At 40.3% G+C, this 19,562-nt stretch overlaps 3 protein-coding genes and 1 non-coding gene across 4 annotated transcripts; 3 read left to right on the top strand and 1 right to left on the bottom strand.

The window, feature by feature from the left end:
• Positions 1 to 89: 89 nt before the first annotated feature.
• polh (polymerase (DNA directed), eta) lies at positions 90 to 6,152 on the top strand. Its single transcript, XM_056395010.1, has 10 exons — positions 90 to 317; positions 888 to 1,022; positions 1,161 to 1,393; positions 1,515 to 1,693; positions 1,805 to 1,908; positions 2,046 to 2,165; positions 2,398 to 2,521; positions 2,668 to 2,733; positions 2,876 to 3,048; positions 3,153 to 6,152. The coding sequence occupies exons 1-10, from the start codon at positions 181 to 183 to the stop codon at positions 4,117 to 4,119; spliced, it is 2,238 nt and encodes a 745-aa protein (XP_056250985.1). The 5' UTR covers positions 90 to 180; the 3' UTR covers positions 4,120 to 6,152.
• On the bottom strand, positions 5,163 to 15,508 carry gtpbp2a (GTP binding protein 2a). Its single transcript, XM_056395011.1, has 12 exons — positions 15,096 to 15,508; positions 13,835 to 13,861; positions 13,221 to 13,405; positions 12,906 to 13,014; positions 12,584 to 12,781; positions 12,079 to 12,253; positions 8,705 to 8,924; positions 8,386 to 8,521; positions 8,217 to 8,275; positions 7,938 to 8,109; positions 7,438 to 7,602; positions 5,163 to 7,287 (listed from the first exon to the last, which is right to left on the bottom strand). The coding sequence occupies exons 1-12, from the start codon at positions 15,291 to 15,293 to the stop codon at positions 7,105 to 7,107; spliced, it is 1,827 nt and encodes a 608-aa protein (XP_056250986.1). The 5' UTR covers positions 15,294 to 15,508; the 3' UTR covers positions 5,163 to 7,104.
• On the top strand, positions 11,040 to 11,122 carry trnal-cag (transfer RNA leucine (anticodon CAG)). Its single transcript has one exon. It is a non-coding gene; the product is annotated as a tRNA-Leu (tRNA).
• Positions 15,509 to 17,246: 1,738 nt separating the features above from the next.
• On the top strand, positions 17,247 to 18,551 carry LOC130181447 (otoraplin-like). The gene is made up of 4 exons (XM_056395672.1): positions 17,247 to 17,458; positions 17,627 to 17,766; positions 18,008 to 18,118; positions 18,252 to 18,551. The coding sequence occupies exons 1-4, from the start codon at positions 17,344 to 17,346 to the stop codon at positions 18,273 to 18,275; spliced, it is 390 nt and encodes a 129-aa protein (XP_056251647.1). The 5' UTR covers positions 17,247 to 17,343; the 3' UTR covers positions 18,276 to 18,551.
• Positions 18,552 to 19,562: the final 1,011 nt, after the last annotated feature.

A 19,562-nucleotide genomic window follows, 5' to 3' on the forward strand; every position in this document is an offset into this window, starting at 1 on the left:
CCTACCTGTAACTTTGCATTCGTCGACTTTAGATGACGTTTTTATGTAAATTCGGATGTCTACGTCAATAGAAAGTGACAGTAACGGAAACATCTATATTTCGGCGCCCGGTTCAACCTCAGTGAGCATCCACAGTTGGTGTCTATTTTATTTTCGCTGACCGACGCTCCTTCTCCAGGGATGGAGTATGGAAAAGAGAGAGTGGTGGCGTTGGTGGACATGGACTGTTTTTACGTCCAGGTGGAGCAGAGGCTGAATCCAGCTCTGAGGAACACTGCCTGTGTGGTGGCCCAGTACAAGACGTGGAAAGGAGGCAGGTGAGTTTCTGACACAGAGATACTGTTTTTATGATTAATGCAACTGAAACCGCGGTCGTTCAGCCTCTGGATAGCTAGATGACATTGCTTAGCTAACTTAGAAATGGTAGTCTGACAAAAAATCTGAACTCAAGGTGCATTTACTAGCTTTTTCTACCCACAGCAGTCAAATGCCATCACGTGACCAAGTTATGAAACTTCGATGGGATCATACTAACTATGCAACCCCATTTCCTGCTCGGTTCAATGATGGTCTCTGGCATTAGATGTAAATAGCATCTTTGATTTGGCTGTCCACCGACTCCTGGTCAATGATTTTTACACCTTCCAGTCGATGCTGTGACCTGGCAGCATGAGACTTAACTGTGACTGCAAAGACTTCTCTCTCTTCAGCACACACTGTGTTTACATTGACACTATACTCGACTTGTGTCTGTTCAGTTGCATCGACCATTTAAATGGCCGTCTCTGTGTTGGCAACTCACCCGCCCTAATCTCCCACAGATAACCACTTTGGACTTAATGTTAACATGCTCTTACGGTTCTTAATTAAATATCATCCTCTGTTAGTATCATAGCTGTGAGCTATGAGGCCAGGGCCCATGGTGTCACCAGGAACATGTGGGTGGACGATGCAAAGAAACTGTGCCCAGACCTCCAGGTGGCACGAGTGCGTGAGTCTCATGGCAAGGCAGATCTAACACAGTAAGTGCTGGTATTGGTATGTACTATGTACCACTTGCACTTCCTGTCTTTGATAGCATTAATGGTTGATCTGTTATTTTAATACCTCCACTCCTATGACCAGTTGTAAGATAAATAACCTACTCACTCCTTGTGTAGTTACAGGGAGGCAAGTGTGGAGGTGATTGAGGTGATGTCTCGCTTTGCTGTGATCGAAAGAGCCAGCATTGATGAAGCCTACATGGACCTGACTGCTGCAGTCCAGCAGCGGCTGAAAACCATGACGGACAAACAAATAGAGCCTCACCTGCTGAAGACAACCTACATCCAGGGGTACCCACAAAGTTCACAGGAAGAGGATACATCTGCAGAGGATGCTGTCTTGGATAAAGGTAGGCTATAACCAAAAACTAACTGATTACTCGAGTAATCATTTCAGTGTTGGACACAGGAAGCGCACCACACAAACTCTGGTAGGATGTATCCCACTAATAGCATCATGTTTGTCTACAGAGGAGCTGAGGTCCAGAGGTCTCCAGGAGTGGCTGGCATCCTTACCTGCCCCTCCATCAGGGGAGCATAGCTCTGCAGATCTGCAGCTGACTGTGGGGGCACTCATTGTCGAGGAAATGAGAGCAGCCGTGGAGAAACACACAGGCTTCCGCTGTTCAGCAGGGATATCACACAATAAGGTACGAAAACCTCTCATTGTTCTGTTCTTGGTATAGTGTAATGCTAGTTCAATACTCTAAAGAGCAATAATTATTTTTGCTATGGTCACAGATAATTGTCTGTTTTTCTAGGTACTAGCCAAGCTAGCTTGTGGACTGAACAAACCTAACCGGCAAACTGTTCTGCCTCTGGACTCTGTAACAGAACTTTTCAACTCTCTACCCATCAGCAAGATGTGAGTTCAAAGTATTACTCTGTCATAAAGAATGTATTCATCACATTTTTTAATCACATAATCTGACATAGAAGTTTAAAAACAGAAGGTGACTAGCAATATACTGAACTCATGTATTGCTTATTTCATCTATGCAGCCGTAACCTGGGGGGTAAGCTGGGTGCCTCCATCACTGAAACTCTGGGAATTGAGAACATGGGAGATCTGACTCGCTTCTCTCAGGCCCAACTGGGACAGCACTTTGGAGAAAAAACAGGGTAAGACAAGCTAGATATTCCTTTAAAAGTCAAAAGTCTCATAAGATGACTGGCAAACAGAAGTCTTGCTTAGTATGACATCATCATATTTTTAAAAGGAATTGACATTTCCTTACAAAGACAAACCTGTTTGACAAATTGCTCCAAAAATAAACTGGACTTAAATTCTTAATATTGTCTTTATACTTAATTACCAAGTGCATTCATCTCTCTGAATGTCTTTGCCTTGCAGCCAATGGTTGTATGACTTGTGTCGGGGGATTGAGTTTGAAGCAGTAAAACCCAGACAGCTACCTAAGTCCATCGGCTGCAGTAAAAACTTCCCTGGGAAGACATCACTGGCTACAAAAGAGCAGGTACAGACCCTCAGTCTCTGCCACCCCTGTGTTACATCAGGGATGGAAACGTATTAATCTGACTTTGATTTTTAGGCTTATTTTGACTGAAATTTAGAAAGAATATTTTATTGTTTTCATGTTGATTATTGATAACCTCTGTGTAGGTACAGTACTGGCTTCATCAACTTGCTCTTGAGTTGGAGGAGAGGCTGACCAAGGACAGAGAAGTGGTGAGAAAAAACTTTGTTTTTTTTCTTTGCCCTTATTACAGTAGGGTCAACAACTTTATCTTTTGGGTTTCACATTGAAGCCATCTATAGTAAATATAACTGGGATTGATGTTAGTGGCTGTGATTTCTCATCGCATTACAGAATGGTCGAGTGGCTAAATTGTTGACAGTTGGTGTACGTCAGCTTGGGGATAAGAGGCCGAGCAGCTTTTCTCGCTGTTGTGCTTTAGTGCGCTATGAAGCGACCAAAATATCCAGTGACAGTTTTGCCATCATCAAGAGTCTCAGCACAGCAGGAAGCCACCAGGCTACATGGTAATAATAAGATAAAACAATTAAATATTTAAAGTCATTGGTTGAAGGAATTCTGTGATTATGACACTTTTTTTTTTTTTTTTTTTTTTAAATCATGTCCGCAGGACTCCACCCCTCACCCTGCTACACCTCTCAGCCAGCAAATTCAGTGATGCTCCATCAGCAGGAGGGATAGCTGGTTTCCTTTCCAGTGATGTCACTTCAACCCAGAGCCTTTTCTCAACCACTCAGTCCACCACACAGCCACTCTCTGAACTGAAAAATAACTCAACATGCAAACAACCTGGCACTATTCAGTCCTTCTTTCAAAAGGCATCTGAGAAACAAAGACAGAAAGCAACAAAAGAAGATGAGGAGGAGGATGAAGATAGAAGATCCACAGGAATTCTCCCATGTTCAGCCATCACTTTCAAACCCTCTGCAACTGGTAGTCAAGAAGAGTCAGGTATCAATAGCCCTCTTTCTTCCTTACCACCTTCCCCTCATTGTAAGAATGGTTCATCCAGCCCCCATCCTGGCATTTCCTCTTTCTTCCACAAGAAGAGTCTTGAGAGAAGCTCCCACGCCTCAGCATCAACGACATCAACTGCAACAGTCAATGAAAAAGAAGACTCGGAAGACACTGTTGCTCTTGGGTCAGGCCTGCAGGATAAACATAGCTCAGAGTTTACATGTCACCAGTCACCATGTGAAGAGTTAAAGGATGAACTGGACATTAATGCAGAGGAAAATCGCAATCGTCCTAGTGTGTCCAGAGAAGACCTCTTAAAGTGTCAACGCTGTGGCCAGGAGGTGTTGGTCTGGGAAATGCCTGAACACAATGATTATCACTTTGCCCTGGACCTCCAGAATTCACTCTCTTCCTCTACGAGTTCAGCAGCTCTTTCTACCTCCTCCCCCACTGCCTCCTCTTCTTCCTCTGCATCTCCTCTCAGAGTGGGAGTAGCAGGCACAGCCCAGTCCTCCAGGGGCAAGACAAAAACCAGAGGCCAGTCAGGACCCCAGCCGAAAAGACACTGCTCTCAAGGTGGCAGTACGGGCACTCTGGATTCTTTTTTCAAGAGGAAATGAAAATGTGACTAATAGCATTTTTAAATTAAATAAAATACAAATTTCAGGTAGTGTGTGTGTGTATATAACACAAATGTGTAAAGACAATGTGATTTGCTCTTGTATTTACTCAAAGAATGGGAAGCCATATTGTTACAGGTCACACTAGGACTTGCTTTAAATGATTGAGGTTAGTGAGCTTTATATTGTAAGAATGTTTGTGTTGTATATGCTTTTTATTTAAAGATGTTTTTTATATTGTGTAGTAGTGTCTATTATCTTGTAGTATTCTGACATGCCAGCAGATGCCACTAGTCAGTTGATTATAAAGCAGAAGTCCACACTCAAATGTCAGCATGAAGTTTTCTAGTGAACTCAAGAGATACAGAAAATGGTTTGTAAGACAAGAGGGTATATATTTGAAATACTGTTAAATGCAAATGGAAAGTTTGTGGTCTCAGGGATTAAAACAAAAATGTTTGGTAAAATTTCTTCATTCTGTTTAGTTGTGGCAAGACACCATAGCTAATCAGACATACACAGAACACCAGTCCCACTGATGATAAGGCCTGCAGAACTGTCTAAGAGACTGAAGTTTCTATAAAATTGGTACAACATGGGACCACTAACTTCAGAATTTAAACTACATAGGGAAAAATAACTTATAAAGGGAAATGTTTGTTCTAAGTCCTGTGACACAAAAGCATCTGCCTGATTGTTTTACGATTTAATGATATACATTACATAAAGCCAGGGGTTTGTGAGACCTTTAATATTATTGTCAGTAGAATGAGCATTAAGGGCCGTGTCATCCTGTTTTGTTTTCACTTCTCTACAAAGGTGAGCCGATTTTCCTGTAGTGCATGAGCGTTGAAAGGCAGCTGAAGGAGTAAATTACTCTTGCGTTGCCTTGCATCAGCTAGAGAGCAGATAAGGAGGAGCTGTAGCAGGAAAATGAAACTTTATCATGTGTTGTGAGTCATGGCTAACTGGATGTATTACATGGTTCAAAATATTGAGTAACTTTCTGTTTTACTTAGAAGACAACAAAATGAAACATCTGCCAAAGAGACAATAAAGGTTTTATTCATGTACATCATGATACACAAATTGGATCTGTACATAAATATTGCATTTCACCCAAATAATGATCAAAATTCAGTTAAAAGGAACACAGGTCTTAATGTGATTTCAAAAAAGTGAAGCTGCGTTGGTGTGATTAAGAAGACTGCAACGGTGAAAAAGGTGTTTGGATGAATTGTAAAATCGAGAACTTCTAGAAATCTATAAAATACTTCTCAAATGCATTAAAACAAACTTTAACCCCTGATATAACTTCATAAATGCTATAAAATATTTTGGTTGAAATGCTTTCTAAATTTTCCTATCTTTGAATGCACACAAACTGTGCACAACAAAGTGGGTGCAACAAAACAGGGCAGACATTTCAGTTGTCCTCGGTATCACTGATGTAAGTGGGACAACAATGTGTGTATAAATCACATCAACATGCAATGATAAAACAGATGGTAAGGCCAACAGCCTGAAACAGAGTAGCAATTAACATTCATTTTCAAAGTCGTCTTCTAGATATTAAAAACTGTTTCTAGTAGTAGCACCGACTTAAGTAGATGTTCTTGTTTACTAAGTTGTAAAACTTTGGGGTATAATGGAAGGCTACTCAAACGGTAGCCCCATTAGGCACTGTGTTAAACCCCTTCAAAGTTAGTGTCATCAGTAACTTAAGTGAAGAGACGACATCAAGTACCACAAACAATTGCTTTTAAACAAAGCTGCATCAGTTGGCAGCTTCACATACTATATAATGCATAATCAAACACATCTCTTTGGGAGAAACCCCTCACCCCCAAGTCAGCAACAGAAACATTCGCTGAAGTACTTCTGTGAGAGTGGAATGCTGTCTAATACAATATTGACACTGACCTGAGTAACTAAAGCACTTAAAAGATAGGCAGCGAGATCATTACCATCTCACTGCACTATCGTGAGGCATTATTTGTGAGTAAAAAAAAAACAAAAAAAAAAACAGAATTCTCACAGACAAATGTGACAGTTATAAGGTGATTGCCAATGTGAGTTAGCTTGGCAGGCCGACATACAAATTGAGTCAAGTTCTATCTTTGCATACCTCGCAATGCTCTCCTTTACCTTCATAAAGTGCCTGTGTCAGTAATAGTAGCTTGAAGCAAGATGGCTAAGCTTATATACGACTGACAAGATGTGTCTGAGAACCACAAATGCATCTTGTTGCTTTCTACACTTATCTCACACAATTCATTAGTAGTTACTAAGAAAAGGATATTGATGTAAGAGTATTCAAATATAGTGAGATCAGAGGTTTGTCGTTATTAGTCAGGCACTGTGCTGGTATCACAGACAAGCTGCTGTGAGGTGATGACAACAATGACACTGGTGAAACAGGTAATACCTTAATGTCCAAGCATCTCATACTTGCAGCTGTTGAGTTTGTAAACAATTATCTGCCAAAGGTATATCAACACTGGCATTTATGTTTCAGTGCAAGTGTGTGTGCATCTTTTTCGAAGTGTGTTAGGTAGTGCATTTAGGTGTAAACTGTGCAGGCAGCACTTCAACCTAGATATTACTAGTTGCCACTTATTGATCCGTGCATTGCAACTATGTGTTCTTGACACTCAATATCACTTTGGTAGATGTTGTTTTGAATGTGTTACAGAGGTGGCTGGAGAATTTCCTCTTATTAGTGCCATGAAAAGTCACACTCTTTAAACCTCACCAGAAAACAGACTAAAATATCATCAGCTATTTAAAAGGCTGGAGAGGACAAAGGATGAAGAAGGTGACAACAAGGCTTTAGAAAAAGGTGATAACACAACAAAATCCTGTGAAAGGGGTTTACTGTGCAGGGAACGGGGGAGAGTAGCCTTTGGAGAGAGCAGGAGGGGTTTGTAAAGCACCTTGTTTTGGGGTGGGACGGTGTTTTCTGTTGTGGTTGTCTGAAAAACTTCAGCCTTCCTCATCCTCGCTTTGGGATGGCTGGTACTGGGCGATGGGCTGCAACTTGGTGACGTGGCCGATACCTTTGGTCACGCCCTCTCTGAAAAGCACCTTAGCTCCTACCTTAAGATATTCTGGGTGCTTGATGAACTTGAAGAGAACCACTGCTTTCTCTCCCGTCCTCAGCTCCTCCTGTGGTACAATGATGTAGCATAAGAATAAAAGAAATCTAAGAATAGTTGGACATCATCTGCTTAAGGTAACACATTGGGATATAACAAGCCCAGGTTTTAGAAATAGAGGGCAATTTTCAGACAGTTGTAGCTAAGTGGATTAACTAACCTTGCCATACACAGCTGCCACAGTGGCTGTCTGTCTCACATTGCCAATGTGCACAGTAACCTGGAAGCCCTTGTGGAAGGTCTTGGCATGGAAGAGCAGCACAATCTCAGCCTCAAACATCCAGCAGATGGTAGGATCCATCTCCGGACTCACCATCACCATACCCTGTGAGTGCAAAAACACACACAAGACATTGTACACAAATAGATTAGAATTCAGTGTGTAACATGTTCTTTGGTTATAGTGACCTACATAATATTAAAAATATATATGTGAAGAACCTTTTTGAGTTTCTGTCTGCTACATTATGCCAACTACTGATATCTTCTACTTTCTCCATATAAATGGGTGAGCACCAAATCAGTCATTTATTTTCATGAAAATACGAGGAACACACACTTCCTCTAAATACTGAGAGGTATAGAGGAAAAATACGAGTTAGAATAATTTTAGATAATAAATAAGTTAGTTAAATTTGGCACAAACATAAAGTGACTAACCTTGCGTAGTAGTGATCGGTCGAAGTTTCCCAAGGCGAGTGTGGCAGCCTGGCCGGCCCTGAGTACCCTGCATGCCGAGCGGTTTCTTTGGATGCTCCCGATGGTCAACTTGTGGAACTGGCCCGAGTCTGTGGGCCCTACTACAAGATGATCTCCCTCACGGCAAATACCACTGCACAATCAAAGAGAATAGTGACTCAGAGAGAGTCCATGCTAAACAAAAACAAAAAAACACAAGCTGAATGGAAGAACATGAAGTAAGCATTTAAACACACTGACCTGTACAGAGTACCTCCCACCACAGTCCCCACCTCTGGCACTGTGTAGATCTCATCCACCTGTAATAGGATGTACACTGCTGTCAAACACAGCGTCAAAAGACTTTATATATTTATGCTGCATGAGGAAGAATGTGACGTGCCTAAAACACGCTTCATCTCAGGCCTACCTGAAACTCAGTTAGCTGTTGCATAAGCTCCTCCTGCTCTTTGCTGTTGCTAAGAGGAGGGATGATGTTGAAGAAGACCTTGAGCAAGTCTAGACTCTCTCCAGACACACTGGACAGGGTGAAGATGGGTGTGATGCTACCAGGGAGAGCACAAACACATAATCAGGACACGCAAACACACACAGACATATCACACATCATCAGCTAGTTTCTGCCCTGTCCTGTTACAACAGAACTAACTACACAACATTACACTACAACATTAAATAGAATCAGGTTCATAAACTCATTTACTTATGTATATGTAATTATTTCATACTTGGGTGACTGGGCGAACTGTTGTGCTGCTGTGACGGCGTCGTCCGTACTGCTTACAACCATGGGCACCTTGTTGCAGCCCGGCTGTTTCAAGACACGCTCCAACTGCCGCACTGTGCGCTCCACAGTGGCCCGTGTACACAGGTCCACCTTACTGATGACGATGAAGATGGGCACCTTCAGGGCCATGGCCAACCCAAGATGCTCCCGTGTCGTTCCAGCTGGATATGGGTGAGAAGGAAAGGATGTCAGTTACATATCAGTTACATCGTGCCTTGAACTGCTTCACATGAAAAGCTTTCACATGCAAGCACAAAAAGGCCATGTTTGTTTGATGTATTCAATATGATGCTCCTATCCAGAGAAATTTGCATTAAATAAGCAAGAAGGGATAAAGTCACTTCCTTAAACAAACATTGGCAGAGTGCACAGTATTGATGCACAAAGTAATGCCTTCAAACCTCCAATGTTTATTTGATGTTTATGGAAATAACATGACTAGACAGTGCTTCATATGATACTCAGGATATCAAATACAATACTGAGTCAGAGGCAGAGAAAGAAACCTTGTGTACAAACACAATGGCAGTCCTCAGTTCACAGTTGGAAGGACAGTTGTGACCTAAGATAACATTGCTTATCTTTAAGCCGTGACCTAATGTCAGTCTGAAGGTCAAGAAACCACGTAAGCGAACTGATAAGGCCAGGTAGAATTTCCCATGACGTATGAATATTATGGCATCAGAGGAAGTAGATAGGATAGCAGGGTAGGAAATATTCAACCACATACAGTAATTATATCACTGATGCTTAGGCTATCCAGAATGCCAAGTAAGACCCACTCTAAACCGGGTGATCTCATACATGCCTGGTGGATCATGTTTCTTTGTAAACAGAGCCAGCACGTGAGAAAAAGCAATATATATGTATAGTAAATTATGTCTCAGATATAGGATATAGGTCTCCAATAAGCCTACATAATCAGGGGGTTCAAGGGTACTGACCCATAACACATTTACAGAGACTCAAAATACCCTGACCCCTTGTCAGCTGAGCTGCAGATCGTTTTGCCAGTTGTGTTCTTTTCTATGCATCCAAAGTAACAGTGCAAATGAAAATTCAAAGTTCCTCGTCCTGTGTAAATAATGATGAGTGAAGAGGAAGTGTCAAAAATATTTAATGTATTACAGAATGGTACGAGAAGATTCCCTCCCCCTGGGGTTTTTGGCTTGTCACAGATACAACCCAAGACGAGGCCTATGCATTACACAGATCCATTACTCTGTTTCATAATTAAAGCTGGAGCTCTTCGGGTTGCAGACGCTATGTCCCCTTTCTGTCTGCTGCGTAGCTATGGTGGTCCTCATTCTTGACCCCATTTCCCCCAGCACGCCCCACTTTAGAACAGACAACCACAAGCACAGCAATGACTACAGTACGAGTACAGAGAATCACACATAAATCAATATGAATTAAAGAGTATTACGCTGTAGTCTTTAAAAGATGTGTAGCATTGCAGGTTGTGCTTCATTCTCAGACTTCAGATTGTAGCGTCTTTGAAACCTATTTTCAAATAACCCCTGTCTATATATATATATATATATATATATATATATATATATATTATAATTACTTTAATGACCAGTTTTCACAGCAGTGGGTGTAATTTTCTTTTGGAGGTAGCCAATACTACTAAATGATTATGAAACAAAATACTTCTTTTTTATTGAAGTCAAAGGTACCCTAACAACAGATTGGTCTTTCTTCACATGCCTGAAAACAGTAAAAACAAACCAGTCATAGCAGTTTCAAAAACCTTTTAATTATATTTTGGCTGTGCCTTGAATTTTCTTAAACCTTCTGCTGCTTGTTTATCTACTAAGTCAAATACTGGCAGAAATCATCACTTATGTTTCCTTGTTAATAATTTGGCTGTTTGTAGTGGTGAGGAAAACTCAACACTTGAAGATAACATTGTTTAGAAATAAAAGTTTTCTACCAAACTCCCAAACACAGGACCTGGGTTTCAGTGATGTGTGTTTTCAAAATGACTTACAAAAGAACTAGGAGCTATACATTAACAGCAGCTGATTTTAGTTTGCCTAATTTTTCTTCCACATGCCTCCTTGCCATTTCCAAAAGGAAAGCAAAGCTATAGATTTCCTCATAATATGATGTTATTTACACCTACTACTTTCAAAAATGCAGCAAAAACAGATACTCTTTAGAGAAGGTCACAAGGTTTTATCAGGGGGGGTTTATCTGGGCCTACCCGCTTGCTGTCAAAACCCCTCCTCCTCCCAGTCATCTGACAGGGTTAACAGCTGTGTTGATATGTCAGGATGGCCGAGCGGTCTAAGGCGCTGCGTTCAGGTCGCAGTCTCCTCTGGAGGCGTGGGTTCGAATCCCACTTCTGACAGAAGTTTTTTTTTTTTTTTTTTTTACTATAATCCTACAAACTAAAGACAATTTTGTTCTTCTTTCACAGGAACAAAAGTAATCAAACAATATATCTTCACAAGCAAAGAACTGCCCAGCCTGTCCCACCAGTTTAAACAGCTCAGGTTTCAATGTATGTCATTCCTTGATCTCAGTATTGTTGTACAAGCTTCTCGCACTCTGTCTCGCCACCAGAGCACGAGGTAAACACAGTGTGGTTTCCTGCTACAAGGATCTTCTTGTAGCAGGAAACACAAAAACTTGAAACGTGAGTGGAATGCAGTCTAAATTGATCTGCTTCATTTAAAAAAAAAAAAAAGAAATCAGCCTATTTCATCTCAGAAATCAACAGGCCTTACTTAATTATGCAAAGATTAAAGTCTGCAAGTATTTGGGGCATAACTTCAGGTGGATGTCCTTTCTGCAAAGTTAGCAGTGCTGACATACACAGTAGCTCACTTACCCATGTGCAGGTGTCGGGTTTTCCAAATCTGCACGAGATCAACCGCAGAACTACCTCTAGTGGGTCAGAGGACTCTGATATGAATGGATGGTATTTGAGATATTTTGAGACAAGTAGTGGCAGGCAGGATTGAGGGGGAGGGGGGTAAAGCGGCTGTGGTTGGGAGGGTGGTGTGTTACATAAGCTCAGATATCACGTTTGCTACCCCAAAGCTGGTCAAGCTTACTACTACAGTCTGGAGGTGTGGTGTACACAAACATAGGCTTGCTGTCAGACTGGCCCTGCAAGTCTATAACAAGCCATTGTCCCTGTGACAGAGCTACTTTCAATTTCTCTTATCGGAACAGTCAAGTGGGTGGCTGGAAAAAGTACACATAGAGACACGAGTACATTTTAACTGACCTACAATGTTGTGCAACTTCTTATCAAATAAGCAGAAAATTTAATTAATCAATCAATCAATCAATACTCACCAATGCCAGTATTTGCGCTCACGACCAGCATAGCGAAATCTGGACAGTAGCTGGTGAGGCCAAAGATGGTGGTCTTTAGGTACTTGTGGTGACCCGCCAGATCAATGAATGTGATCATTTTAGAGGCACTCTCGCAAATCTCCTCTGCTGTTCGAGACTCGCTATAATTCACAACCTAAAAGAAAAGCAACAGCAACATATTCCTCAGTTATTACTTTGAAAGTATAGGTCAGGCGAGATAACAGTTACAAGTCACTTGCAGATGCAGTAGTTAAATGAATAATACATTGCGGCATTAACATTACATTGTGCGAAATTTTCTTTCCTCTTTACATCATTACGAAAAACCATATTTTTTGGTCTCATCTATTGGAACATCTCGATAAGGAAACAGTGTGATAATAAACATAACATAATTTATTAACTTATACTGATATTTTTGACAAAATATTAAAGAGTATATAACTAGTGTACACATCTTCACTGGAGTTGGATCTTTTCTCACCTCTCCTTTACTGTTGAAGCCAAGGATCTCAAAGCTGATGCTTGAAGTGCGTCCAGTCTGGATCTCATGAAGATGTCTGAAGAGGTTGAGCCGCGCTCTTCCACGTCCATTGTCCAGCTCACCCTGTGTCAAAACACCCAACAGAGTGGACTTGCCTGAGTCCACATTACCCAGTACAGCTACTCGCAAGTCCAAGAACTGTGGGAAAAATACCATGGGAAAAAATGAATTTAAAAAAAGGCTGAGAATTTAAAAATGAACAGATCAGCAGCAAAAGAACAACAGCCAAAAAGCAGCATGCCTTCAGAGTAGCCTCACTCACCTGCTGGTCATCTGGCACCTTGCGAATGAGAACTTCAGCAATCTTACGAGGCTCATCAGAGTCATAGTCAACCTCTCGCTCTCGAAGAACAGTGATGTCAGCTCCAACTCTGTCAAAAAAAGCAAAGGAAAAAAAAAAAAAAGTGTGGTATTTAAATTGTGTAATTACAAAATTTCCACTTATGCATTCTAAAGACTGACATTTTTTGTTTACCATTACTTTGGTTAGGCTTAAGGGGGAATAGCTGACTGTAAAACTGGGATAATAGATGTAATGTCTAAATAAAAAGTAAATAATGACACTTTCTGCACTTACTTCTCTGCAAGCCTATGGAGTGTCTTCAGTGATGCCCTCATATCTTCCTCTGATAGTCCCACCAGCATGCCATTATCCTCCACACCTATTTGATAGACAGCTTCGCCTCGGCCCTCCTGCAGTCTCCATTTCATTTGTGTTGCCAGGTGCTCAAAGCGGTATTGCGTGGGGTTCACCAGCTTCAGCTGTGGGAGGGAGAGACTTTAGACATCAGTGATGAACTTAAACCTTGATCATGGACAGTTAAATGGGTCTAGTCAATGGTAAATAAATAATTCTGATGTAAATAAGTAGCATTTTAGGGGATTACTTTAGAACTGAGGCAATAAATATCTTCTATACAGGCTATGTTGATATGGTGTGGGAAGCAGCTGTTCACAGACTAAAAAAGCTCCTGCTAATCCAATGGAGTGTTGGTTTTCCATCGGAGACCATGTGAGACTGCACTTAAAAATTCTGACATATTACCTATATATTACTGGAAGCTTATGTTAATGATGATTGGCCTAGAGAGGCGTTGTTATATTAAAGCAACTAGTTCATTCTGAAGGAAACCAAAATATCCTTTGAACACAACAAGGTCCTTTACATGACATGGCAGCTAATTTGCTTACCTTGTACTCTATATTTCCCTCTTCAGCCTAAGAGACAAGGAGAGAAACAAAGAGAGACAGACAGACACAGAACAGAAACAACAGCTGTCAGACTACAGAGAAGTGAAACAACAAGCTATTGATTTGTTAAAAGACACAAAGAAAGGCAATCTGACTGAATGAGCAGTCAGTGCACTACTGTGAATAGGTAGTCACTGCGAGCTATACAAACCAACTAACTGCTTTACTTGCCTTAATACATAGCCACTTAATGTGATATAAGACAAAATAAATTTGTGTGGAGGAGTCAATATATATTTAAAGTTAACTAGTCACTACTCCTACAAGTGTGACAGATATCTCAAATGTATACAAACAGTTATCATCACTAAAAGAGAGTGGAGCTGGTTATATGCTAGAGATCATCTAAAACAACAACTGAAGCCATGGGATATGTTGAGACTTGTCCAGTAACAGGGCAGGAGTTTTTGACCGTGGTGATTATTGCTAATGAACTTGCATTAACCTGTATTATTGTTAAAAACACAATTCAATCCTGAACCTAAACGGTTTTTATTTGGCTGAGGGTTAAGTTCATTAGCTTGAGGTCAACACAGTTCGTTCCTTGGCGTTTCCAAAAAAAATAATGGTCACATTAACTTAGTTAAGTTTCAGTTTAGGCAACAACTGTAAAAAAAAAAAAAAAGAACAAACAAAAAACATAAAAGAAAAAAAAAGAACTAACAAAAAACATAAAAAAACCCCAAATTATCAAAGTAATCTTTCGTTACAGTGTAAAAAACAGTCCTTCGCTGAGTATATGTCAGAGACTGTAATAACATTAGCTAGATGGGTTGACCGAGGATACCCCCGCCCCCTGCTAGATATTTACAAACACAGCTGTTCCTCTTCTGCTAGCTAGTAAAACACCAGCCAGCTATAGCAAGCAGCTTTTCACTGAACACACATTGGCTTGGTGTTGTTAAAACTACTGTGAAAACTGTTAATTTAACATCAAATGTTAGATTGCTAATGTTAGCCGAACGTAAGCATCTCATTCATTTTCCGCTGTGTTTCCCGACTAGCTACGTGTCACTGCAAGTTCAAATAGGAGTCAGGCTCACTCCGACGACAGGAAATGCTACGACATCTACGTTATTACTAACACATCACAACATGCATACAAACACCAATTTAAGTTAGCATTGTTATTAGCGAACATTGCTTTGGGTCGTAAATAATGCTGCGCTAGCGGAAATTGTGCGCGTATTTTCTTCCTTACCTCTGGAGGTAGATATGGGGTGTTATTGCTTGGTTTGAAGGTGCGAGAGAATCGAGCTTTTGATTTCTTGTTTTTAGCACCAGCTTTTTTGGGAGCTACGCCATGGCCATTTCCCGGCTTGACGTTAGAGGCGACACCTGGAGATCCAGAGCCGTGTCCATTTCCTGAGCCGAATAAGTCCGATACCCGCGCATCCATCAGCTACTTTGGGACCTAAGTTGTTAGCTTACCACTACCTGGATAAATATGATGCTATGTCGCTCAAATGTATCCTGACATAGGTCAGCAGGTGTTTGCATTTGAGTGTAATTGCCTGCCAGTGGTAGCTTACGGCCCCCTAAAGTAAAACCAAAGCACCGACCACCCCCAAACTCTTCAAACCGAACAATAACAGCACCGTCCGAGGCTATCGCTTTGAGTTGACAGCGTGCTTACGTCACAACCCTAGACGTCACAAAGGATGTGCTTGATTTAAACAGCCGTAGAGCGTAAGCGGGCGGTTCTCTTTGCTTTCTGGCTTCCGCGAGATTGTATGTAGGTTTAAATACCGCCCGCCTAGCCACCTAGGTTATAACAGCGTACACACAGATACAGTTTTGCAGTGCTTTCCCTCAGTTGGAAAAGGAAATAATTACATGCTTGTTTACAAAGACTTTAGAAAGCTTATCGTTCACAAAATCTGATGCAACAAGGCGAAAAATAAATCACCGACATTTAGATCCTTGAATAGAATTTGACCTATACGGTAGTATTTAGAGGCTTTAAAGGAGAATACTTCTTCAATTGTATACTCATATTCAGCAATGTGTTATAATAAAAAAAATCATTAATAGCCACAAATGATACCTGGCGTATTATAAGGTTTTGCTTCATTATTTCGCCATTAAGACATTGCAACCAGTTTGATGTGGCTTTCTTTAAAGTATTCATTGCATCTTTAAAGACTGAAGTTATTATTCCTTAGTATTGAGTTTATATTGGCTTTTCCAACAATAGGCCTATGCCTCTACCTAATCTCTTATACAGCATTACAGTAAAGTATTAGCCCATGGAATTCCCACAAAAACACATAACAAATATTTGGTTATGCCAGAACATAATTTTTTTCACTTCACAAAAACAACCAACTAAACAGAATTCTGAGTAGTGCAATGTATTGACCACAGCTAGGGGACAAGAGTGCCATCAGGTGTTTGATTGTAAATATGACTCCTATACGGGTCGAAACTTTTTGGGGCTACTTGAGAGGACATGAAGGGTTGCATTGCAAAATTGTCCATAGTTTTTGACACCATTTGAAAGTGGGTCTCACTCCATTAGTCTGTTAAACCATTTCCTAACTGTGCAGACTTTTTGAAAATGTTACTTAGACTAAGTTTGGTTCCATTTTATTATGCAAATGTTTATTCAAGACTCTTTGTTTTGCAAATGTGTTAAAGTCAGATCTAAGCTAGATTTCAAGGGGAAACAGTTGTCACCAGCAAACTTCATTCCATTACATTTGCTCCTCGTGTTATTCACATATGTGTCGTTAATGGTGGTATCATTCTTATGCTCTTCAGGTTCAAGTAGTGTACTTCCCAACATCCTGTACAGAGGGATTTCTTGTAATCTGTATAAACCTGGGCTTGTTTATTTTTAAATCTTTATGTCTGCAATTTTCTAATTTTTCTATTTAAATTATTTAGTTTGACATATATTTTATCTCAAGCCCTTAGAGTGACATGAAAGGATCATCAGAGCTGAATGTAAGTCAGCACAACATTTTCCAGTTATTTTAGATTAGTTGCACTTTTACACAAAACGATCTATAGATTATATTTGTAGTTACATAAAATATGTTGGAAGTTATTACACTGCTTATTCCACAGGACTTTTTAGTCTGTCCAAAAATATGCGACTCACTCAAAGACCTGTTGAAAGAACACCATGTTGTGTTTGTACACATGAAGTTTACAGAGCTCAAGACACAGCTCACATGAACTGTGACTGCTTGTTCCCGCAGAGAGACTAAGATTTGAGTAGTTAAAAAAAAAGAAAAGTCAGTCAACTCCCTTGTGGGGAAATGAATAGTTCCAGAAAGAGACTCAACACTGATTGGCCAGCCGACCTCTGATGCAGGGGCTCAGCCCATTCAGTCCTGGCTGAGTGTTTTGGGATTTTTACAGCCTTAAGTTCCATCAAACGTCCACATTCACATCCACACGAACACACACAACACTCCCTTGGTTCTACTCTTTTGGCCAGCATGAGTTATCCACTGGTGATCCTCCTCTGTGTGGGACTACTGCACCAGACTGCGAGGGCCGTCATCATGGATAAGTTAGCAGACAACAAGATTTGTGGAGATGCAGAATGCTCACGTAAGTCACAACATGAAAGAGAAGCATGAGAGAGCATGCAATGTGTCCTGAAATGCATTATGTATTAAAATCATGCAATAAAATGCAATGTGTTTGTTAACTCTTAAAATATTCAGGTTTTTCATTGTATGCTTTTCCTTTTCTCTTTTTTTTTCTGTGCTTGATCAGATGTTCTCTCCATGGCCACAGCTTTGGATGACTTCATTGCTCCTGACTGCAGATTCATCAACATCAAGAAGGGTCAGATGGTTTACGTGTATTCTAAACTCGTACCAGAGGAGGGCGCTGGAGTCTTCTGGTCTGGAAGTGTATGTGCATATTTTTGTTACGTGTTATTTAGCAGTGTAGCACTGTACACCTGCAATCAGTTACTAAACGCACAGAGGATGTGCAGCAGCTGGGACAAACAAATGTGAACTTTCTGGTCTTTGGTTAATATTTCATTGTATCTCAAATGAACAAGCATTTAAATCGTGTTTATTTTAGTAAGGAAGGTTAAATGTGATGCCTGTTAATATCTCAGAGAGGCCATGTTATTTTCACTGGCAGGTTTACAGCGAGCGGTATGTGGACCAGATGGGCATCATTGGATACTTCCCTGCAACTGTGCTGAAGGAGACCCACAAGTTTACACAAGACACAGTTAAGATTCCCACAACTGTGAGTATTTTCATCCATTTTATAGGACATATTTTTTATTCATTCTCTTTTCCTTGTTTTGGAGTAATAGGTGGTGGTCAACACCTACAGTATCTCATTTTATTTAGCATTTTGTTTTTTGCCTTTCTTTCAGGGCATGGACTTCTACTGTGATTAAAGCATAACAGACTGAAGCCTCTTTCTTCTCAAATCTTGCTCTTAGTAACTCTGGCTTTTATAAAGAAGAATAGACTGTTCTTCTATTGAGCCGGCGTGCCAGACGATGTGCCATTACATCCTGTGGTGTTGTCTCCAGCTGGAATGAAAACCTGGGACACATTCAGCCCCTCAAAGTCCGCAGTCTGACACCCCTACTGTTGACTGAGCTAGTACTATCTGCCTTTGCTTTGTCTTTACAGGCCACTTTGCTTAATAAACCTTTTTCTCACATCAATCCAGAATGTTGATTATTTGAAAAGGTAGGAATTTGTTTCCCAGATCAATACTTTGACTTTTCATGATTGGTAATTGCAGTTGTATTTACATATCTGCAGACATATCGACTCTCCTGTTGTAACTATATCATCAAATTCAATGATATAGCCTTTTTAGCCTTTGATTGCAGAATCAAAGTTTCTTGATGCTGTTAGAAACATTTTTGTTACACCACAAACCATCTGCATTTCACACAGCAAGTTTATGATTAATTCTAAAACAGCAGGCAAATTTTTTTAAATGAATGCAATCTTCAAGGGAAATAATCGCACAATAGCACATTTGCTTATGAAATCCATTCAATACCACAATTACAATAACAAGTCATGCTAACACATTATCGTTTTTCTTTTTTTAATTTTGTAGCCAACAAATGTGCCCATAGCGCTGTTCTCTTCGACACTCATTCTAAAACACATGGAGACACTAACTGTGCTATACAAACCCTTCTGAACTAACTGCGATAAATCTGATGAGGGGTTTTTATACAGGTGAGTTATGGTGATATATTGCGCAGCAGGAATGAGATGAATCTATGATAAATGAGATAACTTAGTAACTCTAGTGACTACAGCAACACTGGTAAAACACTCATACATAAAAAAAAAGCTGAGACACACCTTTTCCTTTTTTTTTTATGTGGGACTTCATCTGCAAGGAAGCTTAGAAGTGATGAGGTTTTTTTTTCCAACCAGACTAATGACTCGTGTCTCTCTGTCAGTTCTTTGACATTGCTATTTCTTAAACATTCATCAAACTAAAATGACAGCAATCTACAAAACAAATTGCTTAAAGTGTTTTTTATTAAGTGATGATGCTTATTTCCTCTGTATATGAAAATAGGAGATGGCAATTAATTGAATGGTAATAATTTAGCTTTATTTTTGCACCTGCGGTTTTGCTCAAAGCTCAGTTGCTTTGAAGTATATCAAAGTGTTCCAGGCCAGACCTTCTTAACAGCTCACCTCTT

The sequence above is a fragment of the Seriola aureovittata genome, chromosome 14 (genome assembly GCF_021018895.1).
Source record: "Seriola aureovittata isolate HTS-2021-v1 ecotype China chromosome 14, ASM2101889v1, whole genome shotgun sequence".
Classification (NCBI taxonomy): Eukaryota; Metazoa; Chordata; class Actinopteri; order Carangiformes; family Carangidae; genus Seriola; species Seriola aureovittata.

Bases quoted from the DNA above. Each gene is read 5' to 3' on its own strand.
- polh (XM_056395010.1), top strand. From the start codon at position 181: ATGGAGTATGGAAAAGAGAGAGTGGTGGCGTTGGTGGACATGGACTGT. The intron at 1,694-1,804 runs GTACGAAAACCT...CTGTTTTTCTAG, and splicing joins CAGGGATATCACACAATAAG to GTACTAGCCAAGCTAGCTTG. The intron at 2,166-2,397 runs GTAAGACAAGCT...TTTGCCTTGCAG, and splicing joins CACTTTGGAGAAAAAACAGG to CCAATGGTTGTATGACTTGT.
- gtpbp2a (XM_056395011.1), bottom strand. From the start codon at position 15,293: ATGGATGCGCGGGTATCGGACTTATTCGGCTCAGGAAATGGACACGGC. The intron at 8,110-8,216 runs GTCAGTGTGTTT...TTGATTGTGCAG, and splicing joins GTGGGAGGTACTCTGTACAG to TGGTATTTGCCGTGAGGGAG. The intron at 7,288-7,437 runs GTTAGTTAATCC...ATTGTACCACAG, and splicing joins TGGCAGCTGTGTATGGCAAG to GAGGAGCTGAGGACGGGAGA.
- LOC130181447 (XM_056395672.1), top strand. From the start codon at position 17,344: ATGAGTTATCCACTGGTGATCCTCCTCTGTGTGGGACTACTGCACCAG. The intron at 17,459-17,626 runs GTAAGTCACAAC...GTGCTTGATCAG, and splicing joins TGGAGATGCAGAATGCTCAC to ATGTTCTCTCCATGGCCACA. The intron at 17,767-18,007 runs GTATGTGCATAT...TTTCACTGGCAG, and splicing joins GAGTCTTCTGGTCTGGAAGT to GTTTACAGCGAGCGGTATGT.